Source organism: Lemur catta, chromosome 26 (assembly GCF_020740605.2).
Source record: "Lemur catta isolate mLemCat1 chromosome 26, mLemCat1.pri, whole genome shotgun sequence".
Taxonomy (NCBI): Eukaryota; Metazoa; Chordata; class Mammalia; order Primates; family Lemuridae; genus Lemur; species Lemur catta.
The window spans coordinates 2622655-2647002 of NC_059153.1; the positions used below are offsets into that span (position 1 = coordinate 2622655).

The 24348-nt window shown below is 42.3% G+C and overlaps 1 protein-coding gene and 1 long non-coding RNA gene across 2 annotated transcripts in view; one reads left to right on the forward strand and one right to left on the reverse strand.

The window, feature by feature from the left end:
• Window positions 1-24348, forward strand: part of MCUB (mitochondrial calcium uniporter dominant negative subunit beta) — a 44604-nt gene that overhangs the window by 10140 nt on the left and 10116 nt on the right. The window contains exons 2-3 of the mRNA XM_045537470.1: window positions 21990-22065; window positions 22568-22738. Coding sequence (XP_045393426.1) covers window positions 21990-22065; window positions 22568-22738 — 247 coding nt within the window. The remainder of the gene's footprint in view (window positions 1-21989; window positions 22066-22567; window positions 22739-24348) is intronic.
• Window positions 11121-23744, reverse strand: LOC123627747. Its single transcript, XR_006731476.1, has 7 exons — window positions 23720-23744; window positions 21860-22818; window positions 21553-21707; window positions 19726-19920; window positions 19034-19070; window positions 12821-13178; window positions 11121-11918 (listed from the first exon to the last, which is right to left on the reverse strand). It is a non-coding gene; the product is annotated as an uncharacterized LOC123627747 (long non-coding RNA).

Genomic DNA, 24348 nt, shown 5'->3' on the forward strand with positions numbered 1-24348 from the left:
CAGTAAAAGGTTGAGGTTTGAAGTGTTTGTTCTGAGGTTTGGAGGTTTTGTCTGAAAGCAACCCAAGTGTGCTGCTCCTAACTGTCGTGCCTTCGAGCTTAAGCTTGGCCACTCTACTGACGTGTCATAGTCCTTGTTTGCATATGGGATTCACTTTATGATGAATCCAGGCAGATTCGTTTAATTAGTTTATTCAGTTTAGTGAGCTTATGGTGCCATTTAATTAGTGGAGTCTGAATTTGTCCCAGTAACTAAGCATTGTAATCAACAGTTGTTTTTATGCCTGCAATTATATGAAAACCATCATCAAAGTCTAACCTCTCTTGGAGAGAGATTATACTACCTGAATGTACCTTTTGCACCAAATTAGGGTGAAATACCTTAATATTTATAGTTATTTATTTATTTACAGCAATTAGACATTAGAAAAAGGTCTTTTATATAGGTACAACAGTGACCATTAGAATTATTAACATTACATTTTAGTTAAATAATATTCTTGGTTTTTTTGTTTGTTTGTTTTTGTTTTTTTGAGACAGAGTCTCGCTCTGTTGCCCGGGCTAGAGTGAGTGCCATGGCGTCAGCCTCGCTCACAGCAGCCTCAGACTCCTGGGCTCAAGAGATCCTCCTGCCTCAGCCTCCCGAGTAGCTGGGACTACAGGCATGTGCCACCATGCCCGGCTAATTTTTTCTATATATTTTTAGTTGTCCAGATAATTTCTTTCTATTTTTAGTAGAGACGGGGTCTCGCTCTTGCTCAGGCTGGTCTCAAACTCCTGACCTCAAGCGATCCTCCCAGCTCAGCCTCCCGGAGTGCTGGGATTACAGGTGTGAGCCACCGCGCCCGGCCAATATTCTTGGTTTTAAAACTTGAGAACAACTTTGTCGACTATGCTGGTCATCTGGCCTTTCTGGGAACTCTCCCGCTCTCGTGGTTCAGCAGAATTGGCCATCGGCACAACATGACCTTCATCCAGCTGGCTACCTGAACTACCAGGAACTTGGAATTAGCTCTGGGGTTCCCAACTCTGCTGGTTGCTCTTTTGAACAGTAGAGTTGCACGTGGAGCTGTTTGGTGGGGACCATTTTCTACTACGTGGATCAGGAAGCAGTGACAGTCATTTTATAGTGACAAAGCACAACGACACTGACATGTAACGAGAACAAAAATGAGATATGCACTGAGAGGACCTCCCACACACGCTATAACAGTCCAGTCCCTGATTCTAGTCCATTCCTGAGGCATAACTGAATCCTTCTGTTCAGGCTTCATCCTTAAGTCCTTAGAGTAAATTTCTTGCTATGCTAAGTCAGGTCGGTGTTTGTTCCTTTCATCCAAATGACAAAGATATATGAAGTGATTATTCAAACGTGTAAGAAAAACACTGAGATCTCAGTAGAGAAATGGGCAAAGGGCATGAGTGATTCTCAGAAAAGGGAATAAAAATGCAAATAAACACGTGAGCCAAAGAAACAACAGTACAGAGATAACATTTGCCTTTTCCCCCCCTATCAAATTGCCACAGGAAAACAAAGCTACTACTCAAAGCATGAAGCCTGGCATGGCGTGGGAACCCTTCTGGGCTGCTAGTGAGAGTAAAAAGTGATTGTATAATTCACGGTCACAACAGGAAACAGATGGCCCACTCAGATCAGAGACGATAATTACCGGAGAGTTTATATACAAAGGATTATTCACAGGGATGTGGGTGCAGGGGAGCTACTAGGGATGGTGCCGTAGCCTGGAACTGGCGTTGGTGGCAGGCCAGGAGGAGGAGTTTAGACCACAGCCCTGAGTCAAGGGCCAAGCCAGGTGCTCAGAAATTATGTCTGTATTGTTCCTTTAAACATGAACATTCTAACATGCATTAAAACTGGAATTGCAAAATGCTCAGTCCAGGTTCAGACTTCAGGTGACTTATTCAGTCTATTTTTTTTTTTTTTTTTTTTGAGACAGTCTCACTGTTGCCCAGGCTAGAGTGAGTGCCCTGGCGTCAGCCTCGCTCACAGCAACCTCAAACTCCTGGACTCAAGCCATCCTCCTGCCTCAGCCTCCCAGAGTGCTAGGATTACAGGCGTGAGCCACCATGCCCAGCCTATACTTTTGTATTTTTTTGTTTGTTTGTTTTTGAGACAGAGTCTCACTCTGTCACCCGGGCTAGAGTGCAGTGGCATCAGCCCAGCTCACAGCAACCTCAAATTCCTGGGCTCAAGCGATCCTCCTGCCTCAGCCTCCCGAGTAGCTGGGACTACAGGCATGTGCCACCATGCACGGCTAATTTTTTCTATATATTTTTTAGCTGTCCATATAATTTCTTTCTATTTTTAGTAGAGACGGGGTCTCGCTCTTGCTCAGGCTGGTCTCGAACCCCTGACCTCAAGCGATCCTCCGACCTCGGCCTCCCGGAGTGCTGGGATTACACGTGTGAGCCACCGCATCCAGCCCAGAATAGTGTTGTGATTAGAGTAATAGACCCAGCGAGGTTCCTAGCACTTATGTGCCAGTCTCCTGTAACGTGAATATGTGTGCTTTTTGAAATTATTTTTGTGTAGCCGTGTTGGCATTCTTCTCTAGCCCTCCAAATGATAGCCACTGATACCTTCCTACATTTCCCTGGGAGATGGAACCCAAAGTAAAGTGTCTTCAGCCAGTTGTTTTGCCTCAAGACGGTGGCCATGCCTGGCCCAGCACTTCCTCCTGTGAATGAGGCGGGTGGATGTTCCCAGAGAACCCTGTCTGCCGGAAGGCCGGGCAGAGTCAGTGTGACTCCTTGCTCTAGCTCACTGTGTACATGCTGGCATTTGTCTCCCTCCAGGAATAGCTTTCCAGGGAGCACGTCTGCAGAAAAGCCCTGGGTCCCCTCTGATCCAGGAAGTCCTTTCCCTCTGTCTGCAACGTGGAACCTGTGCAGGTACCTCAGCTTTCACCCCACTTGCTCTAGTTCAAAGCAGGAGCCAAAGTCCTTAGGTTTAGGGATCTTGGGTGGAATCCTCCAGATAACCTTCGTTTTTGTCACCCTCGCCTGTGCTGGGATGTGGAAACTAAGACAGACACAGGCTCTGTGTCACTGGACTGACTGTCCTCACTAGCATTGCTCACGGGAATTCCTGGGCAAGCTTTAACTGAGGCTCACTGAAATCAGCATATTCCTCACCGTGGTTTTGTTTTTTTCATTTTTAGATCTTGTGATCAGTAAGAGGCATGAGCTCGGGGATTACGTCCTGTTTACTGTTATATCCTCGGGGTCTGGCACGGTGCCTGGCTCAGACTGGGGACCCAGTAGACAGAATGTTATTTACCTGACTGACTTCTGTCCATCTGGCCGACCATGCAGGAATCCTCATGTTTCTTAGGCATGGCCTTTATTTAAAACTGCCTTTTATCAGCTAGGAATGTCAGGAACATCTTGTGTTTCTTCCTCTGGTTCATACAGATCCAAAAAATTACCGTCAACCAATTCATCTGGTGGTAGTAGGCTCCCTACATTGTTCCCTTTTTTTTTTTTTTTTTTTTTAACTAAAGACAAATACTCCTCAAGACAAACGTGTATCAGTTATCTATGTTTTTTGTTATTTTGTGAGGAGGGTATTTTCTTAAAAACTGGTTTCTTTTTGAAGACTGTTAGAAATTATGCTGAGTAATATCATAAGTCCTTTTTTCTCTTAATTCTAAGAGTAAGAAGTCCTCTAATCTTCAGTTTCATTACCTATAAAAAAATCTTTAAAGATGTGTAAAAATAGGGGAATGTTTGAAAGTATTTATGAACAGGAAGCTGTTTACAATTGTTGCTCTTCAACTGGCTTACTTTTGTTTTTGTTTGCATATAATTTAAGTCCTTTCTACTCCAGTTTTAGAAAAAATTGATTAGAACAGTGGAAACTAAATCTAATGTAATTTCCATGTCTTATCTAGCTGTTTATGGGATTTTAAAAATTGAGCTTCTTTTTATTGAAAAGCCCGTGTAAAATGAGTAGAGGTTTTTTTGTTTTTTTTTTTAAGAGACAGGGTCTCATTCTGTCGCCTAGGCTGGAGAGCAGTGGCATGATCACAGCTCACTGCAACCTCCAACTCCTGGGCTCAAGCGATCCTCCTGCCTCAGCCTCCCGAGTAGCTGGGACTACAGGCATGCGCCACCATGCCCGGCTAATTTTTTTCTATATATATTTTTAGCTGTCCAGATAATTTCTTTCTATTTTTAGTAGAGACGAGGTCTCGCTCTTGCTCAGGCTGGTCTCGAACTCCTGACCTCGAGTGATCCTCCCGCCTCGGCCTCCCAGAGTGCTGGGGTGACAGGCGTGAGCCACCGCGCCCGGCCTGAATAATATGCTTGTATCGCTATCACTCGATATTTCAGTTTCAGGCATTTTCTGTTGACCTCTATGGAAGATGAGGATTTCGCTCTCTCCACTCCTTCCCCATATTTGTTTCCCCTTTCTCTCTATAAAATGTTATAATTAAAAATTGTTGGTATGTGTGTGCCCACACCATGTTACTCAGTCATTAATTCAGTCTCAACCATTGTACATCTCCTCTGAATATATTGAAACTCATTAGAAATTCTTTCGGTTTTGTCTTCTTGGAGAGATCTTTCCTGAATCCGCTGACACGCCTGCCTTCTCTACTGCACAGCCGCCACTTTGTTGTCTCCTTTTGCGATCGTCCTCTCCCACCTTGGGTCCCGGTGCCTGGACAACTTTCTGGGTCCATTCACTCAGCTCTTCCAGCAGATTATGAAGCAGCGCTGGTTATATGTATGCGAATGATGTATAGCTTTGGTTTTTTGAGACAGGGTCTTACTTACGATGTAAGGGTGCTCAGGTTGGTCTTGAACTCCTGGCCTCAAGCAATCCTCTGCCTGGCTCTCCCCAAGTGCTAGGATTACGGGCCTGAGCCAGGGTGCCCGGCCTAAGGTACAGTTTTCAGAGACTGCGTTGGGTAGTTTGGGTGCATTGGATGCATATTGATCTTGAGATAGGAGAGGATTTTGGAGGCGTTTCTCCATTATATTTTAGCTTCCACTGCAGTGCCATTCTGATTCTTAATCCTCAGTATGAAACCTGCTTTTTCATTTTTCAAAGCTTGTAGGATCTCTGCTTTGTCCATGGTGTTCAGAAATTTCATAAAGATGGGCCTGGGGCAGGTGTCTTCGTTATTTTTCTAGCTATTTGATACCTTTCAATCTAGAAACTTGTGTCTTTCAGCTCTGGGAATTTTTTGTATGTTGTGTAATTGATGATTTCCTCTGTTCTTTTTTCTGTAATTGAGCTTTCTAGAGGAACTCCTATTACTTGGATATTGGACCTCCAGGACTGATTCTCTACTTTTCTAATCTTTTTTTCTCTTAATTTCCATTTCTTGGTCTTTTACTTTCACTTTCTAGGAGATTTTTCTTAACTTGATCTTTTAAATGTTCTTTTGAGATTCTCCTTTCTGCTATTTAATTCTTTAATTTCCAAGAATTGTATTTTATTTGCTGAATTTCCTCCTTTAAAAAAATGACATCCTGTTTTCGCTTTGTGGATACAATGTCTTCTCTTATCTCTGAAGTTATTGAGAGGTTATATTATCTTCTTCCTGGTTAATTCTTATTTAATCTAGATTCTTTTTTTGTTCTTGTTGCCCCATCTTTCGTGTTAGTTGTGTGGTACTAAAACAGCTGATTGGAAACTTGCGATTACATGCAGTTTACCCAACATGGTCAACACCCTTTTCCCTATAGGTGCACAATCCATTATGTGCAATTCCAAGATTTAAAAACCTCTGAGTGCCAGTATCGATAGTAATTTATAGATAATAAATACGGAATTTAAATCTGTGTAAATTTCCCTGGTGCAGGCTCCATGCCTGTGAATGCTACAGGCAGTCCAGGGGCTATGTGAGCACTCCAGAAGAGCTTGTCAACTGGACTCGTTCTCAGACGGGAGTTTTTGGCAAAGCATTGCCCAGTCTCACTGGAGGAGAAAGGCCCGAGGGCGGACGTGCAGCCTTAACTTGAGCTACAGCTCAGCGCTGCCGTTTGTATTTCACGAGACCTGCTGCCTAGTGGGCTGTCACTTCTCCTCCAAGTCCAGCAGATCCCTGAGAATCCCTAAAACAGAATATTTGCCATGGGATGCGACCCGTGCGGATACTGGGCACTCAGTAAATAGCTGACCAAAAAAATTGCATCGTAGATTCTGTGCAGATTGTTAAAAAGCGTGGTTTTGTTGTGAGGGTTCCAGTGGGGTCCCATCTGCAAGGGTTCTTCAGGAATGTCACAGCGTCTGCCTCTTGGCCCACTGGTGTCACATTCCCAGAGCTTTCCCAGAGGGCTATGAAGGCCACCTGCGGAGCCTGTTGTCACATTTCCAGGTGCTGGATTGGGAAGAGGCAGCCCCCAAATAAGCCCTGGACAGGAGGCCTCTGCACGACAGAGCAGCTCAGCTTGAAGTGAGGGGGCAAAGGGGAGACGGCAGGAAAATTGGGTCCAATTCTCTTTTACTTATGATCTGGGCACTTGATTTTTCATATTGCCAAGGAGGCCTCATTGCAAAGGATTTGTTTGAGAACTTCAAACCGAGCCTTCTCATTCTGTTGCTTTACTTTCAAAACAGATACGTGCAGTTGTTCTTTCCATAGTCAAAGGGTTAATTTTATTTTGTTCTCTAAATTGGATTCAAAAGAAATAATTGTATTTCAGTAGACCAATATATATTCAGCCGTTCTGAATATTGTCAGCTATTCTGTATCACCCTAGTCAGAATAAACAGGCTGGGCATTAATCATTTGTGGAAGATGCTTACATCTTAACTTTTGGAAGACACAGTGTTGAATGTCCTTGACATTTAATATATTTTTAAAAGCCTATCACTTCGTTTGGGGAAAAAAAGGTGAAAGTGGAGAAGGTATTCTTAACAATGGGTATTTAATTAAGCTCTGTGTTCCAAGAACAGAATTGAATATCATGGCCTACAGTGGAACTGGAAGCCTTGCTTAATCAAGTGCTGGGCTTTGCTTAAGTTTGAATGTCAAATCGGGTGAAGCTTGTTGTGCATAGTTTCCCTTCAAAACCCCATCCCACCTCTCCCAGCTTTGCTGGGTCCCCAACTTAGGCCTCTTTGGGCTGTGTGTCTTACGTGATTGAAAACAGCGTGGGAGTTATGGAAACCACTGGAATGACAGGAGACAACTTTGCAGGCTTTATTCTTTTTTCTGAAGCTAAATATTTGTAGCTCTGAAGCGTGTGGTTTTAGAGTATCTGAGGCCTTTGTACTGCAGCAGTGTTGGTGGAAGGCTTAGACACACCTAGATTGTCTAGCCTCCTACACACACAGGCTATGGGGCGTAGCCCATTGCTCCTGAGCTACAAACTTGCATAGCATGTTATCGTGCTGAATACTGTAGGCAATTGTAACACAATGACAAAGTATTTATGTGTCTAAATACACAGCAAACATAGGATTACTGCAGAACGATGAGCTTCCTTCTCTTATACCTGCATCCATAGGCACATGGTGAGAGTCGATGGAATTTCTCCATGCAGTGGCAATTTTCACCCCATAGACGAGACAGAGAACAATGTGTTTTTCCATTTATATTTAGAAGAGAGGCAGTCACCCCCTCTTCTCCCGAAAGGAAGGTTAAAAATCTTGGCTCATTTGAGATAGGATTTGAAACAGGGTGGGGAGGGTCCTGGGTTCTTACTAACCTTTTGAAAGGTAAATACATCTTTCCAGGGGCTAAACATCTCTGTCTTGGGGGGCAGGTTTGGGGGGCGGAGTTATTACCAGATGTTTCCAACGTCTGGACTTCTGTAAACACTCAGGGAGATAGAGCTCCAATCTTCCTGGCACTTTGGAACTTAGCCTATGGGCCTATTCTGGGCTGTAACCATTTGGCCCACTTGTACAGACAAGAGAAGTTTTATTAGCTTTTTGGATCAGAGCAGTTAACTAGACAAATGGCTACAGATCCAGTCCTCAGGGTATGTGAAAAATAAAATGCTTCTAGGGGAAGTGAAAGCAAGCATTCTCTAGCTTTACGTCCTATATATTTCTGTCTCAGGAGGCTAGGGCTTTTTACAGGAGCTGTGAGAAATCCAGGGAAGTTTTGTGTCCCTGCTCTACCAAGGATACTTACACAATTCTGACATTTCCTATTATTTAAAAACAAAAAAAGTATTGACTTAGTAGAGAGGTAAAAGGGATAATCCAGTTGCTTAGATAATCGTGCTAGTGAGGATTTCTGGAAATCAGGGCCAAATCTCACTGTGGTCCAAATAGAACCCACAGAATAGGCATGTATTTCTTCTCTTCTCTGGTAAAAAAAAAAAAAAAGGCCGATGATTTTAAGGCCATTTCTTTTTATTGGTGTGGTTCAAGCTTGTGAAAACGAAGCAGATGGCAAACTGGGGCATTTTAAATTCCACTGCTAGCAAAAACTATAAGAAGAAAATAAAGCCCTGTGATTATGCTGCACTGATCAAGTGTTTAAAACGAAAGAACATTTTGTAACGCAGCATTTCTCTTGATCCCCTCGACTAGACTCATGGCATGAAGATTTTAGAATAACTCATTCAGAGGAGACTACTCATTAATTTTTTCTCTCATTAATTTTGTTGGTCTTGTGGTAAATTTAGTTTGCGTCATCGACTATAACAAAATATCAATAGGTTCGGCGGCTTGAAAAAGAGGAATTTATTTCTCATAGTTCTCAGGGCTGGGAAGTCCAAGATCAAGGTGCTGGAAGATACTGTTCCTGGTGAGGACTCTCCTCCTGGCTTGCAGATGGCCGCCTTCTGGTTGTATTCTCACATGGTGAGAGAGAAATCTCGGGTGTTTCTTCTTCTTTTAAGGGGACTGATCCCATTTTGGGGGCTCCATCGTCATGGCCTCTTCTAACCTTAATTATCTCTCGAAGGCCATCACCCTGGGAGTAGGGCTTCCACGTAGGAATTTGGTGGGGACACAAACATTTAGAGGTCTGTGACAAAAGACTTGAGAGTGACTTCCAGGGAAAGCTGATAGATTCGACAAACACATAATGGTTTCCTTCCTGGAATCCTAATACCAATACAGGAATAAATAAAGATATATAAGCCACAAGGACTGGGAAAAGGAGGTACGAGAAACAAAATATTAGCGTAGAATGCAGAGGAACAAATAGTAACAGGCTGCTATTCATTATCTGTTGTTTCCCAACAAAATACTCTGACCCTTAGTGGTTAAAACAGTGCATGTTTATCATCTCACCGTGTCTATGGGCCAGGAACCCAGGCACGCTTCCGAGGCTCCCGCAGGGTGACATCCTGGTGCTGTTTGGAGCTGTAGTCATCGTAGGGCTTCCAACTTCACCCAGAGATTGTCGGCAGGAGCCAAATTTGAGGAGCATGACCCAGAGCCACACCCAAGAGGCCTTGAGCAAGTGGACTCGCTGTGGCTGGGTCACAGTTTGGTTTTATACGTTTCAGGGAGACAGGGGTTCCAGGTCATACATCAATACTTGGGAGGCAGACATTGCTTTGGCCCGAAAAGGTGGGCCATCTCGAAGCAGGGGCTTACAGGTTATAGGTCTGTAGCCAATTACAAGCCAAAGGATCTTTAAACCCACCTATAACCCATAAGCCCCTTTTTCTTTCCTGACTGAGTGCCCTGTGGACCCCACCTCCAGCATCAGACATACAGACAGCCTTGCAGAGATGGCTCCACCAGCTCCCACAGTTTCGCACAGCCAGGCCTCTGCAGCAGATCTTTATATAGTCTCCCTCTCTCTCTGTCTCTCTCTCATAGTAGTTTGCTTTACTTCTCTGAATGAACCCAATGGATACACGGTGCAGGAAGCTGATCGTTAGGCGGCAGTGGGAAAAGCCAAGAATCAAGCGCTTTATACCATTTAACCTTGGGATTTGAGGGAACATCCCTTTTGCTTCTATGGATCTTAGAGGTCTGTGGAGTATTTTTTTTTATAGTACCTTACTTCTAGTGGAATATGCACAATGGAGCTATTGTCCGTGGCCCGAGCCATTAATTCCCCGACAGAGTAACCAACTGCGAGGAGCCCTAAGTCTGCCATCTGTCACCCCCCTCTCATCCAGCCCAGTTTTCCTTTAATTTGGATCTGACACCTTAAAAGGTGAGTGACTTACCCTGTCTTGCTGACTCTTGGATTTTCTCGAGAGAGTTGCAGAAGTATGTCTTTCTTTTACGCTACTGAAATTTTAGTAAAGAAGGAAACGAAAACCTCTGATAATGTCACTACTCAGAAATAACCATATTAATATTTTGGTATTTGTCCTTCCAGTCTTTTCGCTGTTCACAAGAATGTTCATGTATAATATGTTCTTAAAAACATCACCAAAGTCAAAAGTATGAAAGTATAAAATATATTTTATGTGGATTTGTTCTGTTCCAAGAAAGCAAGAACATGGTTTATTATTATAAATAGTACTTCTTCTTTTAGATACAATTTGTGATTATGAATTTTCGGTATTTGTATATGGGCTTTACTTTTATTTTGTATTTATATCTGAATACATGCATATTCAGTTGACCAAAGCCTAAATAGCTAGTTTTATATTAAATATTCACCATCCTTTGCACCTCTGTTGGTTTCCATCTTTATCCCAACCATATTGCTGTGATTTTTCCGCTTTGTTACATTACCATCAGTATTTTGATTTACCCATCTTCACTCAATTTAATAAAATAATAGTGACATGTACAAATAATTAGTCTCAATTTGCCTCAACTCTCTGGCAGAGAGGTTTGCAAAATTGAGCAATTGGCTGGCATAGGATCATTCCAAGTGTTTACCCTTAGCTCATTGTTTTTACTTGTGCTACGGTTAGCATTTTGGTAGGGAAATTTTTGTTCTGTTTTCTGCATTGTAGAATGTTTCTCATCTCTGGCTTTGTGTACTACATGTTTGTAGCTCCCACAGCCAGTTAATATGACAACCAAAAAGGTGCCCCACACATTTCTAGCATACCCTGTTTAGGACGGGAGGACAGACCACGGCTGGTTAGTGGATGCATTGAAGTCCAGATTTCATGTCAAGGTACTTTAGAATGCATCGTTGTGAAAGTGTTGGTTCTGAAATGTAAAAAATTGGAAGACCACCTGTTTATACTTGTTATGCAATAACACTATATATATTATAGTTTGGGGTCTAAATTCTGTCAAAATATCATTGTCATGAATCTTTCCTCCTATCATTAATATTTTCTTGAGAACAATTATAATGGATGCATAATCATATTTTATAGATTTATAACTTATTTAACCCTTCTACCGTCATTGGACAGTTGGATTGTTTTCAGTTTTTTGCTGTTGTAAATAATGTTGCAGTTAATCTCTATAGAGATGAAATCTGACTATTTATCTATTAAGCCCACAATAAGAAATATGCAAAGATTTTATTTTCTCTACTTTTTTATTTTTAGAGATGGGTCTCACTGTGTTGTCCAGGCTGTGGTGCAGTGGCCGTTCACAGGCACAGTCCCACTTCTGATCAGCACAGAGTTTTTAACATGGGCTGATTCACCCCTCCGTAGGCTCCCCGGTGGTCTGTCACTCCTGGGGGGGGGTCACCATATTGATGCCAAGCTTAGTGCATCTCACTCTACAGCCCAGAGCTCTCGGGCTCAGGCGATCCTCCTGCCTCAGCCTCCCCAGTAGCTGGGACTACAGGCATGCGCCACCACACCTGGCTATTTTCCCTACTTTTGATCTATTTTTATAGCTAAGTAAAATGTTCTCAAAACGATTTGGTGAAAATCGGGATAAGAGTAACTTCCCCGTATTTCTTGGGAAAGTCTGGGAAGTCTTGTTTTCACATGGTAACTTCCTGGCATTTTACGTGTAGCACGTGCCATCGGTCTTCCTCTGCATCCACTGTCCCCATCTGTGATTTCGGTTGCAACTGTGGTAGATGTGTCCTTCTGAAAGACAGGAGGGACAGTGCTGGGAGATGCTGTCATGCCTCTTGTCTACAGCAGTGATCTCAGTAACGTTCTTCTATTCGCTTTTCTTTCTTCCCTGTCTCATGCCTCCCATTTGCTTACTCTTGCCTTATAGTTTCACCTCCCGGATAAATACCAACTCTCAAATACTTGGCTTAGGCTCTGCTTTGGGGAAAACCCAAACTAAGACTCGCATAATGATTATAACTTTTTTGTTTACTATGCTTCTTGTTAAATTCATATGATACACTTTTACCCAACTAAATGGCAAGTAAGAAAATAGCCTAGTAACAAACTGTGATGGGCAAAGATACAAAATCACTGGGCCAAAGTAGGGCCTGTAGAGAAATAAAAATATCAGGTGACCTAACTGTGAAGGTACGATTTTCTAGTACATACCATTGGTCTTCAAACAGCTGCATGGTCTAAAATGTACTTGCAAGTAATGGTCTTTTTCCAGGGATTCATTATCGCTTCTGACTTACATGCAACAAAGAAAATTGCCAACATAATGATAAGCTTCTTAGAGATGTGCTTACTACCTTCTCTGACGTTACACACCAGAAGAAATCTCAGTTGGTTTTAAGTTCATTATTGAACATTGAATCTGCGATGTGTTGCTCTTCTTGAAAGTAACAAAGCTTTTTAGATCATTAGTGAGTTAGTCTGTAATTGTGTTTTGAGGTCATGTGCCTTCTACCTGAGAAATGGTAATAGTAATAATAATAATAATCATGGGAACAGTGATGTTGCGGCACTTACTGAATGCTAAGGGACTTCATTCACCTGCTTGTCTCTAATGCCATGGTAACCTTGCAAAGTATGGTTATCCCCATTGTACAGATAAGAACACTGAGGTTTAGAGAAGCCAATGGACCTACCTTACGTAGCTAGTGAGCGACAGTTTGGATGACCAGCCCTGCCTGCTGGACTCAGTTCTGCCTTCAGACACTCCATGCTGGTTCCCTGTCTCATCGGATAGTTTCTGAGGCCTCTTGGGATTAATGTGAATCCCTAAGTGCGTGTTCGAGGCAGTTGCCGAGTCCCTGCCAACCATTCTGTTGCTTCACTTCTTGCTCGCTGGCACTGCAAATGCCAGACGGATGCCTTGCTGACTTCCAACACCAATGTAGATTTAAATTCTGGTCTCCCAAAGCAGAGGTTTACAGGATCACCAACGCCAGTAGCAGGGCGGGAGTAAGGCCTGTCTCACCTCCCGATTCGTTTCTTTCTTGCACACTGTGGGCAGGGGACAGTTTGTCACTGGACAGCACTAGTTAGGATAAGTTATCACATCAGCATTTTTATTCGGTTATATCATAGAAGGATTTTACCTGGCCCTCCTCAAAATGTGTGATACATGTACCCTAAGGAGCCATTTATGGAGAAACTCGAAGTAACTTACCAGATAGATCGTGAGAAGGTGGTACAAGAGGGATGTTTGTTGAGAGCCCCCCAAGTGCTAGGTGTCGTAATCTCATGCACATACGAATTTTAGACTCTGTTTTTATCATAACTGTATACCAGTGGTTTAATAGCAATAATTGTGGGTTTTTCTCTTGGTTATTGATGGAAAGAGATTGAGCATTGATTGACAGTAAAAAGCATGTATTGATAACACATTGTCTTTATAATGCCTTATAATTCACAAAACCTCTTCTTCTGAGCTTTTGAGCAAGTCCAGGTGGAAAAGAGGCAGTTAGATCCCTGCTTTATAGGTGATGAGACTGAAGCTCAGAGAGACTAAATAACCTGTTTAAAGAGCAGGAAATTCAACATTCTTCTACCTATAAACCATAGCAAATCTTAGCAGCTTGATTTTTTTTTTTCTGTTTTTACATGACTATTAACAGACTGGATTAGTTGGAAAGGAATAATGGGATTAAAAGGAAAGATTCAGAGACTATAAAGAGTATATTTGATTCTGTAACTGTTCTAAATTATACAATTGAAGTCTCCTCTAGTTATTTTTCTTTTTTTTTTTTTTTGTTTAAGCCTCTTCTAGAAGTTTCTAGAAGTTTCTAGGTTTCTTCTAGAAGAAACCCTAGTTATTTCTAATATACCACACAGAAATGTTACAAGATAGATGAAATGAAGGCTATATAACACTTGGAAACACTTAGAAGAAAAAATGCATGAATTTAAGTGAGCAATATTGAATTATAATACCCTGAGGGAAAGGAACATAATGTTCTACAGTGGCTGCGTACGGAAGAAAGAAAGCAAATTTCACCCCTTAAGATTTTACACTGTAATAAAATAAGGGGCAGAGTACATTAGATAGAGAGAGCATTATCATTTTGTACTTGTTCCTGCTTAATGCCAAGTCACAAAATCATAATGTCACCACTAGAGTTAGTACCCAACAATAATTAAATCATAGTGAAATGACTTTAGTGTACTTGTACTTCTATAGTTGATCTACAGAAGACATGACTATAAAATGATGTGTGGATTTTATGACATTATTAATAAAGATATGTGTATGTTTCTCAAGTATAAAAAGAATGTATGTTTCTTGTAAAAAAAAAACTTGACAGTATTAGAAAGTGAAAGACAAAAGTCCCCTCCCGTCATATACCCTGCGGTAAGCTGTAATGTGTGTTTATTTTAAGTAAAATACCCTGCTAAGGAATGTACAAGCTAATGTGTCTTAAATTTGGGATAAAATAAAGTAAAATAACTAAATTGTTTATTGGCAAAGAGTTTCGAAATGGATGGAAGCTAAAATGTTAAAGAAAATCTACTAGGAAAGATCTTAAAGGAATTGTAGAATTTGAAAAGCAATTCTGTGACTTCAAGGATGTTTCATTTCTAGTGGAAATGCCAGTTTGGTTTAAAATGGGGGATCATATGAGGCACTTTAACAACCAGTCATCTAGGCCAGGCAGGGTGGCTTTTACCTGTAATCGTAGCACTTTGGGAGGCTGAGGCAGGAGGATGGCTTGAGCCCAGGAGTTTGAGGTTGCAGTGAGCTAGGATCTTGGCACAGCACTCTAGCCCGGGCAACAGAGTGAGACTCTGTCTCAGAACAAGAACCACCAGTCATCTGGATTGCAATTTGATAAAATGTACTCCAGTCACTTCAAGATTAAATCATTTATATGCCTTTATGGGGATGTCCTCACAGCTAAACTCAATCCATCATGGTCCCTGACTTATGACAGTCTGACTAATGATTTTTTGACTTTGTGATGTGCATTCGGTGGAAGCTGTACTTTGAATGTTGATCCTTCCCGGGTTGGCCGTGTGCAGTACGGTTCTCTCTGCTTGCTGGGGGCTGCAGCAAGCCGACTCCAGTCAGCTCGTGCCCGTGCAGGTGCACAACGGATACTCCACAGTGTGTGTCGCTCGCGTTTGGGGGACACTGCGTTTTGTGTCTTTGCATCTTATAGCCTATACGCTTTTGTAGCTGTCTGTTTTGCCTGACATTATGTTTGTGAGATTCATCCATGTTGCTACATTGCTACAGAGTTCTGCCTACTGATACCATTATTTATTCATCGTACTGATGATCTGCGTAGTTTCCGGGTTTGCTTATTATGAGAAGTCCTGCTTTGACTGGTTATATTTCTCTTTTAAGCACATATGCAGTGATTTCTCTTGGTTTATACTTAGGAGTAGAATTGCTGGGTCGTTAGAGATGTGTGTTCTAAAGTGTTCTAAAGTGGTAGTTTATACTCTCCCCAGTGGTGTACAAGAGTTTCAGTTTGAACGTAGATTCTTAGTCGCGGTCATATTCCTGGGATGGGACTCTGATTGGCCCAGCTTGGAGCAGGTGTCTGGTCCATTGTGGTGAAGGGAGGACGGCGGGTGACATGGTACAGATGTGGTTTCGGTTTTTCCACTGCTACCCTAGGTGGAAACAGAGGCAGTTTCTAGAAAATAGGAGATTGTATGAATTGGGTCGATACCCTAAAAGGTTTCTTTCGCATGTGTACAAATTAGATGCACAAGGAGACGCTCTGGATTGCAGATACAGCTTCAAGTCACCGGCAGAGTAATGTAGTTGAAGCCGTGTGACCAGGTGAGGTTGCCCATTTATTACATGTGCAGCCGCTCCCCAGCCCTAGCATCACCGCCTCAGCATCACCTCAGCTCATCAGGCGTTAGATTCTCATAAGGAGCCACAACCTAGACCCCTCGCGTGCAGTTTAGGGCACGGTTCATGCTGCCTTGAGCGTCTAATGTCCCCCCTGATCCGACAGGAGGTGGAGCTCATGCGGTGATGCGAGCAACGGGGGAGCGGCTGTAGATACAGACGAAGCTTCGCTCACTCACCTGCTGCCGTGTGGCCCGGTTCTTAATAGGCCATGGACCAGTATGGCCCTCGGGTTGGGGACCGCAGGTCTAGACCACACATATATGTAAACAAATATAATCTTTGGTTAGGGAAAATGGATAATGATTGTATGGATTTTACAAAATATCATGACTGCATTTTTGGCGTTGTGTTTAGATCTTGAGCCAAATTATTTTGAGTATCTTTAATGGTGATGAGAATTCATCCTTTCAAGGGGAATTTGATAGTCTTGAATAACCACATGTTATTAGGGACTAAGTCTGTGGCTTTTTCTTACCCAGTTTTCAGGTTGTGTCTTACATCTTTTTGAAGTAAATTACACGATCTGACGGAATCTGGGGCATACAGTTGAGCGATCCCTGAAAGAGCAGGAGTAGCAGGGTTTTCACCAGCGGATGTGGAAAGGGCAAATTGCAACACCGTATTATTTTCGAAAGCCTCACGCTGAGACTAGTGTCAGATGCGCTTTTGTAGCAGCATAATTAAAGTTGTCCTAAGAAGCCTTATATTTAGAACTATGCTATTTTTATTTTTCTGTGTCAGTGTATGCCTTTTGACTAAGAAATCTAAACTGCTCCTCTCTGATTTATATTTATTATGCCAATTACGCTAGTTCCTGCTGCTGCCCTATTGCATCAGTGTTTCTTCTTCACCCCAGGCCAAAGGGTTCTGTTTCCTTTTTGAAGTCAAGCTGTTGCATCTTTTTTTTTTTTTTTTTTTCAGCTTAAGCTTCATGACGTCTTTGACCTTCCTTTCTACTTCTTGTTACTTGACATTTTCCTAGTGCATCTAGAATGTAACATTGGAATCACAAAAAGCTACTATTTTTACTTTTAAAGGGATGAAAACAGTGAATTTTTTTTTAAGAACTCAATTTAAAAGAAAATGTTTTAGAGATGGGATCTCCATCTCAGTTGACAGTAGAGTCTTCTTACAGACTGTAGATTACAGTTGTTCTGTAGAAAGTCTCCGTTTGGCTTTGTCTGGTGTTTCCTTGAGATTTGATTAAGGTTATGTAGCATCTTTGTCAGGAATATCATCGAAGTGTTGCAAATGTTCTCATTTCATGATTTCGATTTGCCCCATGACCGATAATACTAATTTTGGTCATGTAAGATCTGCTAAGCTTCTTGCCTTTGAAGTTACTATTTTTTGGGGAGGATTAATGCTTTTGCATGGAGGCATTTGAAAACTGTGTAAATATCTCATTCTTTTAAAAATTCATTCACATAACTATGTCAGAATGGACTCATGGTTTCCCGTCTTCTCCAGTGGATTATAACTTGTTACTGTCCTTGATTATTTTAATGCTGAAAGTTCCGGAGTTGACCACGGGGAACTCCCTTCAAGCTGAGTTCTGCATCCTTTTGCTTCGTCTTCCCCCGTTCACTGAGCACTTCTTGCATTCTGCCCCGGGCTCATCTCGTCCTTTCCGTGCCCAGCCCTAGAATTCGCCATTTCTCCAAGCAGGCAAGTGGGCAAGTGCAGCACTTAGTGCCAAGGTCTGGATGCTGGATGTGATCGTTGCTGTGAGCTGCTGCCCCCAGGCCCACAGAGAGAGAGGCTATACAGACACACATATGTACATACACACACGTAAGTACAAAAATATAAATACATAAAATTTAAACTTTATATTATATACGTAGTCATGAAACATTTGCACTTTGAAAATTTCTATCTTTATTTTTTTTAATATTTTTATAAATTAAAGACCATGAATTCGTATCAGTATTTCCAGCTCCAGTTGAACACTGCAGAGTCCAGTCTAGTGCCTTTCCGTAGTGCGGCGGCCTCTTTAGACAGAATTACCCTGGCTTCCATTTCCTTGACATATGTCCTTATGTGGTCGCTCTTCCTGCGTGTGACAGTTCCTCGTCTCCACCGCTCCCTCCCCCGCCCAGATGCCTGTCGTGCCCCATTTGGGCTCCAGCGCCTCTTTTTGGAGACTACCTCCCGTGCAGATGTTTTTTTTTTTTTTTTTTTGAGACAGAGTCTCACTCTGTCGCCCAGGCTAGAGTGAGTGCCGTGGTGTCAGCCTCGCTCACAGCAACCTCAAACTCCTGGACTCAAGCGATCCTCCTGCCTCAGCCTCCCGAGTAGCTGGGACTACAGGCATGCGCCACCACGCCCGGCTAATTTTTTCTATATGTATTTTTAGTTGTCCAGCTAATTTCTTTCTATTTTTAGTAGAGACGGGGTCTCGCTCTTGCTCAGGCTGGTCTCGAACTCCTGACCTCGAGTGATCCTCCTGCCTCAGCCTCCCAGAGGTCTAGGATTACAGGCGTGAGCCACCGTGCCCGGCCTAGTACAGATGTTTTCTTGGTCCTGTTCTGCCTGTCCCAGCCACACCAATTGCCCTTCCATTACGTGGGCACCCTCCTTGCCACACTGAGGGTCCGGCATGGCTACGCCAGGTGCCCCTCCATGTGGCTGCCCTGCACACACACTCGGGTTCAGATTTCTCGCACCAGGACTCTGTCTCAGTGTGCACCTTTAGATTTAATTAAGAAGTACAGTGAGTCCCAAACAGGAAAAATGAAATTAAATCTTAACCTGACCCACTGTGACAAAACTGCAGAACCCCAGAAACAAAAATCTTTAAAATTCCTGAAAAAAGAGAGGTTGCCTGCAAAGGAAAAGCAACTAGATCCACAGATGAATTGATAGATGCCAGAGGCAAAGGGTATCTTAAGGTTCTGAGGGGAAATTATAGTCAACCTGCAGGTTTATATCCAGGTAAATTACGATTTTCAACAAAACAAAGACTGAGATACTAAAAGATCCTTACCAAGCAAGCTCCCCTCAGTAAGAATGGAATTGAACACCTAAGAAAACGGGATGTAAGAAAGATGGAGAACAACAAAGTTAGAAAACTTACAGATGACTCCAAGAAACTACCACTATATAAAACAACAGTCATGATGACAATTTGGTAAGTTCTAAACAAAAGTTAGAAACATTTCTTTCTTAATTGTGACTGATAACATTCTAAATCCTTATTATTGTTCAACAGCAGAGTAGAAAAATTAACTGTACACTCTTAAGCCAGGTAAGAATGTCTCAGAATGTAAAGGGCAAGCACTAAGAGAATAAAGAGAGAGAAAAGAGAGAGAAAAGGGTATAAAAAAATTATTCAATTAGGAAACAAGAAAGGAAAAAGAACATAAGGGAAAATCAGAACAAATAGAAAACAGAATAAGATGGCAGATATCTACATTTATTTGAAATCACAATAACTGTAAACAGATTAAACTCAATGATTAAAAGGACAGAAATTGTTGAATGTGAAACACAGATGAGGGTTTACTACCTGCAGGTGCTCAGTGAAGGTACCACTCAAAGCTGTAGTGAACGTAACGTAACAGAAAAAAGTAGTAAGAATGCAGGAAAAAGGCTGAACAAGGAAATTGGTAAAATATATGCATTAAAAAATGAATAAAAACCTCAATCATTTTAAACCCTGTTTTATGTACCACTTACTGTAGAGTACTTCCGTGGAATATGTGAAGCCAGCAATATGTGCTTTTGGAGTTCAGTTGCTCTGTAAACTCCTTGCTTAGATCATTGTTTTGCTTTGAAGCTTGTCCTTGAGTTCATTAGTTTTATATCCTGTGGTGCATCATGATTTTCTGTAGAACCTCACACTGAGCTCCGGGCTTTCATGATTTCTTTTTGCTTTTTTGTACCAAAAAAAAAAAAAAAATCATACTGCTATGTACCAGCTCTCTTTGATGAATTCTTCTTACTGGCCTCTAGATTTGTATTTTAAATCTGCCTGGGTTTTTGTTTTCTGTTTTGAGACAGGGTCTCGCTCTGTTGCCCAGGTTGGAGTGCAGTGGGGTCATCATAGCTCACAGCAACCTCAAACTCCTGGGCTCAAGCGATCCTCCTGCCTCAGCCTCCCGAGTATCTGGGACTACAGGTGCACGCCACCACATCCGGCTAATTCTTAGTTTTTAGTAGAGATGGGGTCTCGCTGTTTCCCAGGCTGGTCTCAAACTCCTGGCCTCAAGAGATCCTCCCACCTCATCCTCCCAAAGTGCTAGGATTACAGGCGTGAGCCACCGAGCCTGGCTTAAAGAAGTATTAAAATATTTTTGATAGAGAATTAATTCTGATGTGTTTTCAAGTAGATACATTTTTCTCAATTTGATGTAGTTTCGCTAAAGACAGTATTGTAATAGCTATTACCCCAGATTGGAAAACTTCTACGTATGTTTATTGGGATTTGCTTCTATTTTAAGACATAATCTGCTTCTTTTCTTTTCATTTTAATAATGAATTCAAGTTTTAGAAATAAAACTGAAATGAACTGCTTTAGTGTGACAGATGGTGTTTTGTTGACACTAATCCTCTGTGTTGTGTTGAACACTGGAACGTGTATTCGGATTTTTTGTTTCACTTGCTGATGAGGTTCTTTTCATTTCCAGCATGCTGGAATGCCATTTGAGTCAGCGTCATCTTAAACTACTGCAAGGTGATGCAGTAAAAAATGATAGGATACAGCCATGTTGCGTCTATGGCACAAGGTCTTTGAGTTCCACATGCCTGCGAACCAGTTCTTCAATGCCCTTTCTTCCTACTACACGATAATTCAGTTCACACGGTGCACCATGATGTCCTTTGGCTTTCATTAAGCACCAATATAACTGTAAACACAAACACTAATGCCAGCCCTAAAGACATGTTCCATGGTGACGTGGCCATTCAGATGCTGTGGACTCAGCAGTGCTGTGCACTAGAACTTTCTGTGATGATGGAAATGTTCTATTCCTGTGCTTTTGCTTCCCAGTAAGAGACAGCCACAGGGCACACACAGCTACTGAGCACTTAAAATGTGGCAACAGGTACTAAGGAACTGAATTTTTTTTTTTTTTTTTTGAGACAGAGTCTTGCTCTGTTGCCCGGGCTAGAGTGAGTGCCGTGGCATCAGCCTCGCTCACAGCAACCTCAAACTCCTGGGCTCAAGCCATCCTCCTGCCTCAGCCTCCCGAGTAGCTGGGACTACAGGCATGTGCCACCGTGCCCGGCTAATTTTTTTGTATATATATTTTAGTTGTTTGGCTAATTTCTTTCTATTTTTAGTAGAGACGGGGTCTCGCTCTTGCTCAGGCTGGTCTCGAACTCCTGACCTCGAGCGATCCTCCCGCCTCGGCCTCCCGGAGTGCTGGGATTACAGACGTGAGCCACCGCGCCCGGCCTGTAATCTTAATTAATTTAAATAGCCACATATGACTAGTAGCTCCCACATGGGACAGCACAGATCCAGAGTAGCGTTTCTCAAACTCAGCTGTGCCGGTGAATCACCTGGGGACCTTGTTAAAATGCAGATTGTAATGAATACAGTAAGTCTGGGCTGAGGCTGCGATTGTGCATTTCTGATCAGCTCCGTGGGGTCGCCGATGCTTCTGGCCCGGGGACGATACTTTGATGCTCGCAGTCCTTTGTTGGAGATTATTTACCTAAAAGGAAAAACAGAATTTAAAAATTCCCATAGACCTTCTAGGGTTTTCGGGGGCCCTTGTACTGCGGTTTGAGACCCCTGTTCCGGTGTGTTGCTGCCACAGCGAATGCAGCAGCCAGAATGGTGCAGCCAGCTCTCCTCGGGGCTTACCCGGGGACGCGTGGGAAGTGGAATTTTCCGTCGTGCCTGTCATGTAAGACTAAGAAGAATCTTCTGGTAAAGACACCTATTTCAACCTCGCCACTCTTTCTAAAAGCAGTATAATCTTTGTTCCCTGCAGGTTTGGTGTGTGCAGCGGTGTGGGAGTGTGAACTACTGCCAGTCACAGCTTTACAGCACAGCGGTGCCCCGCGATGGTGAGTGCTCTCATGGCTTCCTCGATTCGGGTGCTGGCCGTGTTTGTCGTCTTCCAGATTAAGCGAGAGCTGTGAATTTTGAACAAGACAGACTTCTCTTGCACTGTCTCCGCCCCACCCCATCCCCTGCTTGGGTTTAGTTCCTCCCTTCTCTGCTCCCAGAATCTCTGCTTGTCTTTTGTCAGATTTCCACCCCAGCAATCAGAGGAGCTGAGTAAGCGATGATTTCTGCCCTCAAGAACTTAATTAACTCTCTGCCTGGGAAGACTTTATGCAGATGATTGCGATACAGTGTGGTACATGCCACGATGAAATGGTACAGGGTGGCAGGGGCTGTGTAGACCGTCGTATAACGATGGCACCGTGCAAGCATGGCAGACTTTTACAGGGCTTCAGAGGCTTGTGAATTTCATGTTTAAGCATTCCATTTAGAATTCATGTATTTCAAGAATTGTTCCTTATGGTAAAATTCACACATTTCCTGTATTATTTGTCCTGACAGAAATAACAGTTAACTATCGACATGGCCTTCCCTCGATCACGCTTACTTTGCCGTCCAGAAAAGAGCGCTGTCAGTTCGTAGTCAGACCAGTGTCGTCAACAGTTGGTTCCTTCCTCCAGGACCTGCGGAACGAAGACAAGGGCATCCGAACCGCAGCGATCTTCACAGCAGGTATGTGGGTTCCTGTATTTTGTAACTTTGTCCCGGGGCTGCTTTCTCTTCTCCTGAACCTTGTTTGGTTCTTTACTTCTCTAGAAAGAATTGCATTAATTAATTCATTATATAGTAAATGATTGGTGTTTTTTTGTTATTTTGTTTGTTTCTGAGACAGAGTCTCACTCTGTTGCCCAGGCTAGAGTGCCGTGGCATCAGCCTAGCTCACAGCAACCTCAAACTCCCGGGCTCAAGCGATCCTCCTGCCTCAGCCTCCCGGGTAGCTGGGACTACAGGCATGCGCCACCATGCCCGGCTAATTTTTTCTGTATGTATTTTTAGTTGTCCAGATAATTTCTTTCTATTTTTAGTGGAGATGGGGTCTCGCTCTTGCTCAGGCTGGTCTTGAACTCCTGACCTCGAGCAATCCTCCCGCCTCAGCCTCCCAGAGTGCTAGGATTGCAGGTGTGAGCCACCATGCCCGGCCAATGATTGGCGTTTACTAAGTCCTTCATTTTTACATGTCAGTGCTATTAATTTTTTTTAACTCCATTGAGTAAAAAAGTAATGGAGTAAGTTTAATGTAAATTTCAGTTACTTATTTTATAAACTTAGCCTAAAAATGTTTTCTCTTGAGAGAATTGTAGTGGCATAGGCATTCGCATGTAATTTTTAGCAAAATTTGGATAATTAGAAAATAAAATGCAATTTCAGTGATTAAAATAGCCAGGGAGTAATTAAAATACACAAATAGTTCATTCATCTTTTTTATAAAAGCAGTTACAGTCTAGTATGTTCTTTGACAAAATTAGTTCTTAGGAAGAATATACATTTTTTCAGCTGGGCGCAATGGCTCACACCTGTAATCCTAGTACTTTGGGAGACCGAGGCAGGAGGATCGCTTGAGGCCAAGAATTCAAGACCAGCCTAAGCAACTTAGTGAGACCCTGTCTCTACAAAAAAAAAAAATAAGAAAAATGAACCAGGTGTGATGCATACCTGTAATCCCAGCTACTCAAGAGGCTGAGGAAGGAGGATCCTTGGAGCCCAGGAGTTTGAGGTTGCTGTGAGCAAGGCTGACGCCATGGCACTCTAGCCCAGGCAACAGAGCAAGACCCTGTCTCAAAAAAAAAAACCAAAAAAACATATATATATATGTATTTTTTTTAATACCAGAAGAAGTTTTTAATCATTTAGACATTTTACATTTGGAATATAGCTTTTATGTTCTCATAGTATAAAATGGTCCTAGACTAACTGCCCCTTAAATAGAATACCCTAGCCCAATATACAGAAGCTACAAATATAAATTAATAAGTTTGCAGTTATTTTATTATGATATTAAATAGTTATAATAAACTCATGTAAAACTTAATGATTACTATTGTAGTTTTGAAAAGGAAATAAACATTCTTCTTCCCAATCCAAGTTCAGAATCAACTAAAGGATAGATACAGAAGTTGGAAAAATGCAGATTAAAGAACTGATTCACTTAGTAAATACTTACTGAGCCCCTAACATATGCCAGGCACTATTTTCGATGCCAGCGGTAGAGCAAAAAATAAAAGGGATAAAAAACTCCTGCCCTTCCGGAGCTTCCATTCAGGAGGAGAAAGAAACAGAATAAA